The sequence below is a fragment of the Larus michahellis genome, chromosome 15, assembly GCF_964199755.1.
Source record: "Larus michahellis chromosome 15, bLarMic1.1, whole genome shotgun sequence".
In the NCBI taxonomy this organism is placed as follows: domain Eukaryota; kingdom Metazoa; phylum Chordata; class Aves; order Charadriiformes; family Laridae; genus Larus; species Larus michahellis.
In genome coordinates, this window is record NC_133910.1 from 4146177 (window position 1) to 4159351 (window position 13175).

General features: G+C 55.7%; 1 protein-coding gene across 8 annotated transcripts in view; it reads left to right on the plus strand.

Annotated features, from left to right (window-relative positions):
• LOC141751627 (uncharacterized) overlaps window positions 1-13175 on the plus strand; it is a 105397-nt gene that overhangs the window by 58231 nt on the left and 33991 nt on the right. For all 8 annotated transcript variants that reach the window (XM_074608744.1, XM_074608747.1, XM_074608746.1 and 5 more), the window contains 4 exons: window positions 3887-4148; window positions 4253-4647; window positions 9369-9413; window positions 10294-10413. In XM_074608744.1, coding sequence (XP_074464845.1) covers window positions 3887-4148; window positions 4253-4647; window positions 9369-9413; window positions 10294-10413 — 822 coding nt within the window. The remainder of the gene's footprint in view (window positions 1-3886; window positions 4149-4252; window positions 4648-9368; window positions 9414-10293; window positions 10414-13175) is intronic.

Sequence of the window (13175 nt, forward strand, 5' to 3'; positions counted from 1 at the left end):
GAAGCCTGATTTCCTTCCGCCTCGAAGGCAGCAAAACCGCTGTGATTTAATTGGCAGCATGTTTTAATTTGTTCCAAACTCTGCAGGCTCGTTCGTCGTACATTAGCGTTTCTCCCGATGAAAACAGCTTCGTTGCAGCCCGTCCCCTTCAGGTGCTTCGCTCCGATGACTTTGCGCGGAGCTTTCGCCGCTTGCTTTCCTCAGTCGCCCTGAATTGTACCCAGACCCTGGGTACTGTTTAGGAAACGCAGTCTTCGTCGTCCCTTGCTCTCCAGGGCTGCGATGGTGACGAGCTCTCCTGGAAACCAAACCGTGGGCTGGGTAGTGCCCGAGGGAAAATCTGAGAGCATCTAAGTGCTAAAGCCAGCTCAAGGGAGGTGGCAGGAGATGAATTCGGGTGGTCTTTTCCTCTTCTAAATCACTTCTCCTTTCTCTCCTGTTTTTACCCTTCAGTTGCATCCAGGGGTTTTTCCAGTCTGCAAGGCAGGGCCTATGGGTCTTCGTTAGAGGTCTCTGGGGAAAGAGGGGCTGGCTGCTCACCTCTGGTCTTTGCTTTCCCACTTGCCATCTCTGTTCCCTTTGCTTTTTGTCCTCTCTGCCTCCTCCTGACCTTTCTCAACCCTTCCTCCTTGCTGCCAGTTTGCCACTTGCCTCCTTAACACCTGCCGTCGGCACCGTTCTTTAAAAATATGGCTATCGGTGCTATTTGGGGCATAAAAATCCTGCTGATAGAGGAATGCTGGTCCTTTGGCTGGGGGCGTAGCGCTGGCCAGAGGAGCAGAGTAACACGGACACATCGACACTGCCATTGCCTCTCCCTTTGGGGGGTCAAGTCTCTGTCTGCAAGAGGGGTGAAAAATTTGTGTGAAGGACTGAGGAAGTGGGAATATCCCTACTTTTCCAAAAACCTCTATACGCAGAGGCTCAGAAAAATACTCTCTCTTTGGGGGTGAGTATTATGGCTTCAAGGGGAGTTGGGGGTGGTTGGCCCCAAGCCCCCCTTGGTTGCAGGGATTGGAGACCAACAGGGGTCAGGTAGCACAAGACCTAGATGTGACGCAGGGTGGGTTCCTCTGGTACCTCCATGCAGTCTTAGAGACATCCCTCGTGTGTTTTCTTACCCCAACAGTAAAGGAACTAATGAAAGTGGGTGCACTGTGGGCCTGGCCATCCTCCTCCTGTGGGTGTGAGGGTGGAGATGCTCGGTGGAGGTGTCCGGTTGTGTCCATGGCTGGTATCAGCGGTGGGTTTTGGCACTGCTCATTTTTCAGGAGGATGCTGATTTGCCCTGGTTAGAACTTCTTGTGGAGAAAGAATCTTTTTGAGGTAGATTTTAGAAGGGAAAAAAAGGTGGTCGAAATACTTCATTTTCATATTTAGAAAAAGCCCCACTCTTTTTTCTGCTTTGAGATGGGTTTTAGCTTACAAAATCACTTGTGCATGAAAGCTTGAAATCGAAGTAAATTATAACGGATTATATTTAATAAAGACAGGACACCCCCAGAAAAAGGTTCCATGATCCAGGAGCAAAGAATTTCCACTGTTTTTAAAAACAACTCTTCAAACTTGACATTTGAAAATAAATGAAAATTTTCACTTTTCCTTCCCACACGGGATGGGAAGACTTTGGAAATCTCCAGTCCGATGGTGTGGCATCCAGCAGCAGAGCAAAGGCTTCAGCAACTCCTGCTGCCTTTGGAGCTCCTTCACCTCTCAGGGCCCTCCAGAAGTGGGGCTTGGCCACAATACCATTGGGTTCTTACCTGCAAAATCACTGGTTCTGGCAGTGAAATTGTTCTTTTTTTCTACTTGCTCTTCATGCAAATCCACCTTGGTGCTCCCAAGCAAACATTCATCTTGGGTCCGTGGTGCAGAGCAGAATCAAAGCCAAGAAATGGGTTCAATCAACAGAAGATAGGATGGGAAGGACGATGAGAAGGATGCTCCATGGCCCCTTGTACCTCTCTGCTCGCCTTCTGCAGCCCCGCAAGGCAAGCGTGGGCCTGCATCTCCCTCTAGTGACTTCTCGTAGGCTGTGTCTTCGTCAGCTGCATGGCAACAACCCCAAAGAGCCACCAGCCAGGGCTGAGGCCCCACCAGCTCTTCTCAGTGCCATGCGCCTGGTTGTCCGTGCCCCGTGGAACTCAGTGGGAGCACAGAGCAGGCTCTGAGGCGGGGGTGGTGGGCGTGTGGGGCTGATGGAGATGCTGCCAGCTGTTCCAGGAGAGGTGAAGGTCCTTCACACCCACCAACCAACCCAACCCTGGGTCTGTGCGCGCGTGGCTCAGTGTGCAAGCCCAGTCTGAGACGCTGACACCGGTGCTGGATGTAAAACTGGCGTGCATTTTAAATGCAGGTAACTCTCTGAAGGTTAACTCCTTTTTCACATTCAGCGCTTTTGCCTTGAGTGTAGATATTTCTATCGACGTTGCAGTTTTCCCCCATCCGTGGGTGGTACCTGGGCTCCGCTGGTGGTTGTAGGGCTGAAAGAGCCATTGCGACCTGCACTGTCCTGTAGGGACCATTCAAGGTGGCTGCTGAATACAGAGTAAGTCCCTTGCCAGCCACTTGCCTTAAATTATTTTGCCGCAAGCATCCAGGAGACACCACTTGGGCTTGTGTCTGCCTTCCCTTCCCAACCCTTGGAGATTTGCCAGGTTTGCAGCTGCTTGGCTGGGGAGGAGATGTGTGGTGGGGGCTGCAAGGTCCTGCACCATTCCCCTGGTAGACCACTGGGAGCCTCCAAATATGCCTAAGCAGCAAAATCAAAGGCCAAAGGGTCAGACCGATCCCTGGTGTAACTCTATCACAGAATCATAGGGTTGGCAGGGCCCTCTGGAGATCACCCAGTCCCACCCCCGGCCAGAGCAGGGTCACCCAGAGCAGGTGGCACAGGAACGCGTCCAGGCGGGGTTGGAATGTCTCCAGAGACGGAGACTCCCCCACCTCTCTGGGCAGCCTGTGCCAGGGCTCTGCCACCATCACAGCAAAGAAGTTCCTCCTCATGTTGAGGTGGAACTTCCCATGGTCAAGTTTGTGCCCGTTACGTCTTGTCCTGTCCCCGGGCACCACTGAGAAGAGCCTGGCCCCATCCTCCTGACACCCCCCCTTTCAGTATTTATAAGCGTTGACAAGATCCCCCCTCAGCCGTCTTTTTTCCAGACTGAAGAGACCCAAGTCCCTCAGCCTTTCTTCATCAGAGAGGTGTTCCAGTCCCCTCAGCACCTTGGTAGCCCTTTGCTGTCCCCTCTCCAGCAGTTCCCTGTCCCTCTTGAACTGGGGAGCCCAGAACTGGACCCAGTGCTCCAGCTGTGGCCTCCCCAGGGCAGAGCAGAGGGGGAGGATGACCTCCCTCCTCCTGCTGGCCACACTCTTCTTGATGCCCCCCAGGATGCCATTGGCCTTCTTGGCCACAAGGGCCCATTGCTGGCTCATGGTTATCCCGTTGTCCACCAGGACTCCCAGGTCTCTTTCCACAGAGCTGCTCTCCAGCATTTGCTTTAATTGTTTTAGTAATTGCTTTCAAGTTTGGATTTCTGTCATTAAGCTTTGGGCTCTTCTCTTGATGCCCCTCCAGCATAGAAAATGGTGTGTGGGATCATTGCAGCGGGACTGTGAGAAGGAGGTTCGTGTTAGCGTGGCCCACGCCAACATCTGGCTGGTGTCCTTTGCGGAGGGCGAGTTTTGTTTCGTAGGTGGCTGAACTGAGCTGCCCGTTGCTGAGGGGCTGCCCTGGATCTCAGGGGGTCCCACCTGGGGCTGCCTTGTCCCCCGCAGCAGCAGTCGTGCATGTGGGAAATTAAGAAGCACAAGTGTGTTGAGCAGAGAAAGGGAAAAAAAATCCTGAAAATTCCAATTTTTATTCTTTTTCCTTCTTCCTTTCCAGGACTCCAGACTCACCAGTTCAGATTTGACCCTGGGGCCGCCTTGGACGTGGGAGGATGCCCAGGAGACCCTCAACCCCCAGCCTGATGGGAGCACCCTGAATTCACTCTCTGCTACCGAGATGTCGTCGGCTGAGGAAGAGGAGGGCAGCCTTTCTATTGAGGATGAAGGCTTTGAGCTGTTGAACTCCACCTACAATAAAATCACAGGCCCCGGCAGGCCAGGGTTTGGCTGGAGAAGCCCATGGGTCCCTGGTAGCTCCGGTGAGTACATAGTCATTGTTTCCTCCATAGTCATGGTTTCCTCCATTTCTCCTGCTCACCATCGCGATGCCTGCTGATACCTCATGGTGCATTTATCCACCCAGGTCCCTCCATCAAAACACAGCGAGCAGCCAAGAAGGAGCGTGCCTCTGACCCCCGGGAGGAGAACGTCACCACGGAGAAGCTGACGGGTGATGCGGGCACCCGGCGGCAGCTCTCGCCTGGCAAACCCGGCGATGCCATCACTGACCTGGACGCACCTGCCACCTTCGCCAAGGTCTCCCCATCAGGACATCAGGCAGCCATCCCCAAAGGTCCCCTGGGGACAGAGTCAGCGGTGGATGTCCCAGACCATCCGCTGGTAGCACCCAGCCCTGCTGTCCCAGGGCTTGGCGACAACATTGCCCCCCCGGAGCACCCCATCTCGCCGGTGGCACATGTGCAGCAGGGTCGTGCGAAGCCGGGACCACCAGGGCTGCCGGGACCACCAGGGCTGCCGGTGAGTGGCGGAGGTGATGGCTGCGGGAGGGGAGGGACGGGAGGTAATGCATCTTCCCCTCCGGAGCGGGTGGTGGGCACAGGCCAGCAGCTCCCTAAGGAAAACTGGGCAGGGAAGCCTTCTCCGTGCAGGTGGCGTGGGGCTGGGCACCAGCCTGGCCCTGCAAGAAGGTTTGTTGATGTCTCTGAAGAAACTTGACTGGCAGCTGGAGCGGAGAAGATGATTCCTTTGTCCCCACCCTGCCCCGGAGATGGTCTCAAGTCATTTAACCACGTTGTCAGCTTTCATTTCCCCCTGGTCCTTCCCAGAGGCCGGCTGAGGGGCTCGGAGCAGGGCTGAGGCGTCTCCTCCAGCCCCTGTCCCCGCAGCAAACCCCAGGCGTCAGCCCGTGGTCCCCACTGGCATCACTCTCCTTCGCTTCTCTATCGCTGCGGCCTCCCAAAATTTGTGGGGGTTCAAAGCAGAGCATTGAATTTGTCATGAAAGGAGTTGCCGTTATTTTTCAGATTATTCATCCACTGTAGCGGAAGAAAAAAAGGAAATTTAAAAAAATGGTAAACTTAGAGTAGATAAATCTTTAGAGGAGTCATCAGGCTTCATTGAGAAGAAGCTCAAAAATGTTTTTACATATTTTCCCACATTTGTTTCTTCTGCCAAAATGTTTTCCCTAATTTAGTTACATTTTCTTAACAATTCCTCTAGAAAATTGCATTTCATTCACCCAGTGCCACTGCCAGAAGTGACCACGGGCACCTTCTCCCCCTGGCCTGGGCAGACACCCTCACGAAAGCCGCCTGGGATGCCCTGAGCTCGGGGCTGCCCCGGGGGGTTCATCTGGATGCCGCAGGGCAGGTCTCCACACCCGGCTGGTTTTACAGCTGTGTTTGAGGGACCTGGCACTAAATTCGTCGTCGATGAGCCAGGCTTCGTAGGATAACGGTTAAATTTAGGACCCCTAGCTTCCCCCTTGAGCCATCTCCTTGCTGCTGCAGCTATTGCCTGCAAAAAGAGAAGAAAACGGCAAAAAGGAACAGATGCTGAAGGATGAAAAAATCCCGGGAGTGGAGGAAACGTCACGGCATTTGACAGCCGTGCTGTCAGGCGGCAGGAGGGGAGGCAGCGCGAGGAGGGGACCCAGCTGGGAGGGAATTGCTTTCTCCCCCTGTAGAAAGCACTGAGATGGGTTTTGAGATGGGTCCTGAGCATCCTGGGTGGAAACACAGGTACAGGCAGCTCCATCCCACCGTTAGGAGTTTGGGTTTGAGATGCTGGTTAGAGCTATTATTATTTTAGCTAAAATTCTGTGCCGAGCCTGCCAATGTTTCCTGATGTTTTGTTACCGCTCCCCAGGGCTGAGGGCAGGCGGGCTCTGCCCTTGCTGCTGGTCCCCAAAGGTCTTCCTGCCGCTGGGGTTCTCCGTCCCACCAAGCCCCATCCTGAGCTGGGGGGGTTCTGGGCAAGTAGAGCGTGTTTTGGGGGTGCTGCCTAGGCTGGTACCCTGAATTCACGCCCACGCACCTCGCTGCTGCCCATGGCCCATGCTCCTGGTGATGCCACCAGAGGTGGGATGGATGTTTCAAGCGTTTAAATGTGTCCTATGGAAGGGAAACCAAAGAACTGGTGCCCTTGCCTTGGAAAACTTCATTAAAAGGAATTTGTTTTTTTTTTCTTTGGGAATGGGACTTTGCCTTACCTCTGGTTTTGGCGGTGATGATGGGCGCTGGGCTTCTGTCACCATGTTACTGCATCACCTCGGGCAGCCTTGCAACTGGGTCCTGGGCACAAGGCAGGGTGGGTGTCTGCGGGTGACAACTCTTGTGTTATTATTAGAGGAAAGGTTTGGAAATAATGGAGTTTTAGCATCAGCCTTTTCACTTGTGGGGTTTTTATCCTCTTTCACTGGCAGTGTCGATCAGGGAGATCAGTGGGGCACAGACCTCCAGCCCTGCCCCACCGTGTGATGGGTCCCCTCCCTCGGTGCGGGTTCGTGTACGTCTGGTTTGCCACCCTCGGAGATTTTTATGTCTTCGCAAAAACACTTTGAGTAGCTGTTCCAGTGGGAAATGCGGATGGAGGTTTATCGATCATCCTGCCAAGTCCTGATCGCGCCCTAATGCTGTGCAGGACATTTATGGGCTGTAGACCCTGCAGACCGCGTGCCCTCAGTTCCCATCCCAGTCATCCTCCACTGTAAAGGCGCTGGAGATCAGCGGGGAAAAAAGCCAGGAAGTTGCGAGAAGTGGAAAGTGTTTCTTACTTTAAAAGCTGCTGATTTTTATGATCTGGCTAATCCACCTTGCAGGGATTGCATTGTGTTGCCAGTATTCAAAAGCTCCTTGGCTTTCACGGAGAGTGTTTCACGGGGGTTCCCAGCTGTCGGTGCGTCCCCACGGGCTTTTCTTTTTCTTTTCGGGTTTCTGTTACTCAGACTTAGCACTGGCTGGTGAGGAGCAGAGAGGCGGTTTCCATTCGTAGGCTTAAATCGAATCCTCCTGGAAGGCATCTGGTGTCAGGGACGGCGTGAACTTGGGCGACGAGATGTGGCGTTAAGGGATATGGTGTAAGGGAGAACTTTGTAGAGTGGGGTTGATGGTTGGACTCGATGATCCCAAGGGTCTTTTTCAACCTAAATGATTCTATGATTCTATGACGACGGGCAAATGCAAAACCTTCTCTGTGCTTTCCCCCCGGGAGCAACCACCCAGTTGCCCAGCACCCGGGACTGGGGCAGCAGGAGGGAGGGATGGTGCTGCCTGCGGTTCGCGGGGCAGAACACCGGCTGCCTTCCAGATGAGATCTCTGGGATTGATTTTCATTTTTCTCTCCTGAAACGTTACAGCCCTTGGGTTCATTGTTCCTGGTGCTCGCAATTGTTCTTTTTGGTTTGCACAAAATAGCATCAGCTTGGGAGAGAAACAGATGCTGGCAAATTTCAGGGGGTGCTGTTGTGCCCATGGCTTGGTCCTGTCCCTCCACCGTGCGCTAGGACTGCACGTGTTGGCTTTGCAACCTTGGTGTTCATGCCAGCGCCTGGGGAGGAGCAGGAGGAGGAACGGCTCTTTGGCCATCTCAGAAAGGACCCTGGTGTCTTTAAATGTCCTCAGTGGAGCACCGTGACCCACCGGTGGCCACGTTGGAGAAATGGTTCGTTGGGCACCCCCCAACTGGTGGCATATCTCAGCTGTGGACCTTGGGCAGTGGGTGTCCATGCAGGAGATAAGCTAGAGGCTGCGGTCAGAAGTGACCAGACCCCATAGCTCTTTTGAGGGGGATCATGGGGAGCCAGGACTTATTGAAGGATCTCATTTATATCTGCACCCAGGGTGGAGAGGATGAGTCTGTCCCCAGTGGGCCCGTGGTGCTCACAGTAAAATCCCAGTGACTCCAAACTGGGTGCCTTCCTGCAGAACTGGTCTCTCGGCAGCGCACATCCAGCTCCTTAAAGAGGGGGTGCTGGGCGGATAAATAGAGGGGCGCTGGGAGGGGTCCCTGCCCCTTCTGGTGCATGTTTTCATATTGGGTAGAGTGGGCAGGAATTGCTTTATTTTACCTCCTTCAGCACTGGTGGACTCGGCAGCGTTGGGTTTGGTCTTAAGAGAGATCTTAAAGTTCTTAAGATCTTTTCTGACCTAAATGATTCTATGATTTTAATACCCGAGGTTCGAAAATCAGGGCAGAGTTGCCAGCATCGCTGCCAGTGCCTGTCGTCACGAACGCGTGCCATACGCGAACAGAGCTTGGGGGTCACGGCTCCCAGGGAGGGGGCACAGAGCCCCAGAGCCCCATGGGCTTCAGATCTGGGCACTTTTGGTGGCCAAAGTCCCTTTGGTGATGCATCCCTCCATGTCAAAGCTGCTTCTGGACACACAGCTTGGCCTTTTTACCCATCCCACGGGCACAAGGCAGCGAGGTCGGGGCTGCCCCGGTGGCTGCAGGGATGCAGCCGTGCCCGTGCTGGGCGGGGGGATGATTCCGTGTGTGTTCCCAGACTTGCTGCTGGGCTCCGACAAAGGCTGTTTGCAAGCTCGGAACAAAACCGGGGGCTGTAATTGAAGCTACGGGAGCCACAGCTCTGCGGCAGCCGCTGTGCCACAGCCCAGCGTGTTCTCAGTCTCTGCTGCCATCCTCCAGGTAGATTTCTTTCCTCGAGAAAAGCCAGGATCTCCCATCTGACTTTATTTCTCTCCGGACAGATGCTTCGGTAAGCCCTGAAGTGGGGTCACCGCTTGGCCAAAACGTGCACTTTTGACTAGAGATGGGCTAGATCAGGTCTCGCACAAGTGAGAAGCCGCAGATGTTTGCGTCCTCATCCAAACTACTGTTGGAGCGTGTGGCCGCGATCCAGCTTTCCGGGATTTTTTCCTAACGCGCGGCCTTTCCTCTCCAGGTGTCAGGAAACGTGCTCCTGCTCCCTGGCCATATGGTCCGGGGCGTTCCTGTGATGGATGGATGCTGCAGGATTACACTGGCCGAGCAGAGCTGCTTTTTTCTGATGCCAGGGCAGGAGAGTGGGAAGGGAACGGCATAAAACACCGCTCCTCGGGGTGTTTCTTTGAGACTTGGTGCCCCTGGTTTGGTCTGAATCAGCCGTTTCAGTCCCTGCTTCCCAGGGGCCGGGATGGCCCCGGCCATGGCACTGGTCACCCCGCCACCGTGGGATCTCCTCTGATTGCGGGGTGTCCCCTTTCGGGGTGACACAGCTCTCCTCCTTTGCCTTTCAGGGCTGTCCTGGGAGACGTGGACTGGTGGGACCCAAAGGAGACAAAGTGAGTATCCAGGAAAACGCGGGAAGGGATGGGATGGGATGTAGGGTCTGGGGCAAATACCACAGATGTTTTGGGTTGGTTTGGGTGTTTTTCATCAAGAGGGCAGCATGAGCTTCCGAAGCTGCAGGCCGGTGGCCCTTTATGTGTGTCTGGAAGCAGAAAGAACTATTTTTACTGGGTATTTTAAGCCCAGGCTCAAGACGGAGCTGATGGCCTGGACGAGCTGCTCTCTTCCCTCTGAGCCACTTCACGGCTCTGCAAAGGCAGCAGAGCAGGGGGATGAAGCAGCTTTTGCTGAGGTCACCCGGAGGAGGGGTGCTCGCGTGTCCCAAAGTCCAGCCCCGAGGTACATCCACCAAATCACCTTGGAGGGACACCTGCCCTCCAGCGCCGCATTGGTGAGACCCACAGCTGCCCTCCGGCTCCAGGAGCCCGGCGTGGAGCCACCTGCACGGCACAGCTGGGTCTCCTGCTGCAGCCAGCGTTGCCCAGCGCACTGACAGAGGCTTGGAGGTGCTCTGGGTTAAGGGTGGTGCCTCAGTTTCCCCATCAGTAAAACAGCGAGGGTGCTCCCAGCCACCTTTGCACAGCAGTTTCCATCCTTCCCAAGCTGCAGAGGGGCAAACACATTGTCCCAGGAGTCTTGGCGCTTCTGTCTGCATCAGCTCCAATACCTGTGGCATTTAGATGGGTCTGGGCACGGTCACGTCTGTATGAAGCTCATTGCTTTTGCTTTCCCTGTTCTCAGGGTTATTTAGGTCTTAAAAGCTGGTTTGAACCCAGGAATGTGCCCAGACCCAGAGGCTGACCTGAGTCAGAGCCTCCTGTGTTGACTGTTAAACCCCGGCTGGTTTTAAGGAGCTGCCCTTGTCTCCCTTAGGGGTACCCTGGAGCCATGGGGCGGACGGGCCCCCCGGGTGACCCGGGCCCTGTGGGCATCCCCGGTGTCCCCACCATCGTCCTCTGGAGGAACTCCAGGGAGGATTGGCAGATGTTCACGGTGAGTCACGGCCACGGTGAGGTGGGCAGGTGGGGGCAGAGGGAGGATGCCAAGGAGGGAGATCCCCGTGGTCCACACACATCCACAGCCTCCCAAGGGTGGTTCGTGCCCTCCCCCTGTAGGACAGGAGCCAAAGAAGGTCCAAGCCATGCAGAAAGCAGCCCTTCTGCTCTGTGTTGCTCTTTGCTTTCCTCCTGTTTTTCACCACGTCCCCGTTGCCTGCCGTGCCCCAGCTTGTGGCTTTGGCTCGCAGGGTTTGTGCCCATCCGGCTGCTTCCCGGGACGAGATATTTTCTCACCTGAGCCCTGCTGCTGTGGGGAGCACGGGAGCGGGGACGGGACCTGCGGGCAGGCAGCAGTGCTTCAAGGCAGGAGTGTTTCAGCTGTTGCGTAGCTGGCTGCAAAACTCCATGTACCATGGGAAGCATCACTGCAACCACCCGGGGCTTCATCCAGGCTCCCCGACTCATGACGGCACAGCGACTGCTGCGATTAAGCTTAATTTCAAGCTCCCTCTCGAGCCTTGCCTGAGCCAGGCAGGGCAGTGGCTGAAGGCTTCTAACTGCTTTAGGTACTTCACCAACCCGGGGCTGGAGGTCCCTGGAGCAGGGATGCTCTCTGGCCGGGCTCAGTGCTCTGGTTCTCTAAAAGCTTTAATGACCTTGGGCAGGACATTTGACTTACCTTCAACTCCTCCGCTTGTGAAGAGGGGTAATGGCACCCTCTGCGCCAGGGCAAGCGCCTTTAATGCTGGCAAGACAATACAGCAGCGCAAGACACCCCAAGGAGGGACCGTGCTGGCCAGATGTGTGAGGTGGAGAGCGGCTCTGTACTGCTGTGGCTCTCAGCTTGGATTGACCGACCAGAAGTCCTTGGCCAGACCTTGCAGTTTTGTGTTGGATTGGATCAAAGCAGCTGCAGAAGATAAATACCTGCCTTGGAGGAGATCAGATTCCTCCTGGGAAGCGCAGGAGAGCTGATCATTGGGAAATACCTTGGTTGACCTGGAGGACCTCCATGTTCTCCTGTCCTCCTGCTGCTCTAGAGCGGGTGCTGTGCTGTTATCAATGCTCCCAAGACCCATCGCAGGCACGCGGCGCCTGACCAGAGTAAACGGGGACAGGGGAGAGCGAGCTGGAAGTGTTGGCTGGAAGAAGCCTGCAGAGCCAGAGAGCATCTCCATGGCTGCACCGGGGCAATGGCCTTCCTCACGGGGTGTTTGGGGTAGACATCTGCATAACCAACTCCTGTTGTCCGGGCATGGTTACAGCACTTTGCAGGGCTGCTGACGCTCTTTGCCCTGCACGTTGAGTCAGAATTGCATTCTTTTTTTCCTGCCTGCATTTGGAGAGGGACCTCAGGCTCTGTTCTTCTGCAGGCAGAGGCGTTCGTGCCTGCGGATGTTGCCGTAGAGCGTGATTTCTTTGGCGTACCCCTGCCTTCGGTGCTTAAGGGTTGGGAATGCTGGAGGGAGCAGACGGTCTTGTCTGCGTTTGGGAAGCCGAAGCTGGAGGGCTCCCGGGGATTTTGCGTGCTGGCACTTGGCCTGGTGCTTTTGGCCAAGTGCCGATCTGGAGGGGAAGGCAGTGTCTGGCAAGGGTGACGGGGGCCACCCGAAAGCCTCGCTGGGCCATTGTGTCTGTGGCCGTATGACCCCGGCAACTGCTGGCGGCGGCGGCGTTTTCGCTCGGCAGCAGGAAACGGGAGCGCAAAGCCGCGGGCTGGGTTTGGCTAATCTTTGTTGAGATAGCGCAGGGGTGAGGAGCCGAGTGCTGGCTGCTGTGACGGGGCCAGGGGGGGCTGTCTGCTTCTGCGGCCCCCCACAACTTGCTGGGGTAGGGGGAGAGATGGAGACAGGCTGTGGCTTGGGACAGTGCTGCTCTTGTGAACCGAGTGCTTGTGATTTGGGGGCGGCAGCGGGGGCATCGCGGGCTGCTGGGGTTTGGTGTTGGCTCAGCCTTTGGAATCGCAAGTCAGAGGAGCCCCCTCTCAGGCCGGGGGATGTAGTGCAGCGTGACGGACCAGGAGAGCAGGGGACATCGGTGACTATCCCAGCACAGTTATGGCTGTTGGGATGCTCAATAGTCTCTCCAGCTCCTTCCCAGTGAAACAAGCCTTTGCTGTTCAAGGGAATTGAGCAAAACCAACTTAAGGCCACTGGGATTCTGCCCCAGGTCCCTCTCCTGCATTTTTGTTCACGGCACGTTGACAGACGTTGGGTTTGCCAAGAAATTGTCTGGGTGTAACTCGAGGGGCAGGGAGTCTTGCTGTCTAGTTCGGGCAGCGTTGACTCCGGTAGCGGTGGAGTCCCAGAAGCCGGGGAAGGAGGAAAGAGAACGGGACCTTCTGCAGGGAAATGGGGGCTGGTAACCTTAGAGCAAAAGAAAATATTGCTCCGTGCGAAAAGGAAGCAACCTTTAGGGATTGCCTGCTACTCAAAGGTCGGCGGATAACACAGGTCTGTGACTGCGTGGCTTCGTGGCTGTGGGGTGGGCTGGGGATGGTGGTCACCGGGTGGGCTGGGGATGGTGGTCACAGCGGGGGCTGGGGAGATGACCAAGACCACGCTGCAGGGCGAAACCTGCTCCCTGTCGGCAGGGGTTTCACTGCCCTGCTCTCTCAGGCTGGAGTTTTGCAGGAGGACCGATCCCTACGGCGGTCGCTCCCCATCCGTCATCCCCTCTCCTGTACCCGTCACACCGCTCCCCGCCGACCGGAGCTGCAGCGAGCAAAGCCCCGACTATTTCCTGCTGAAATTGCAG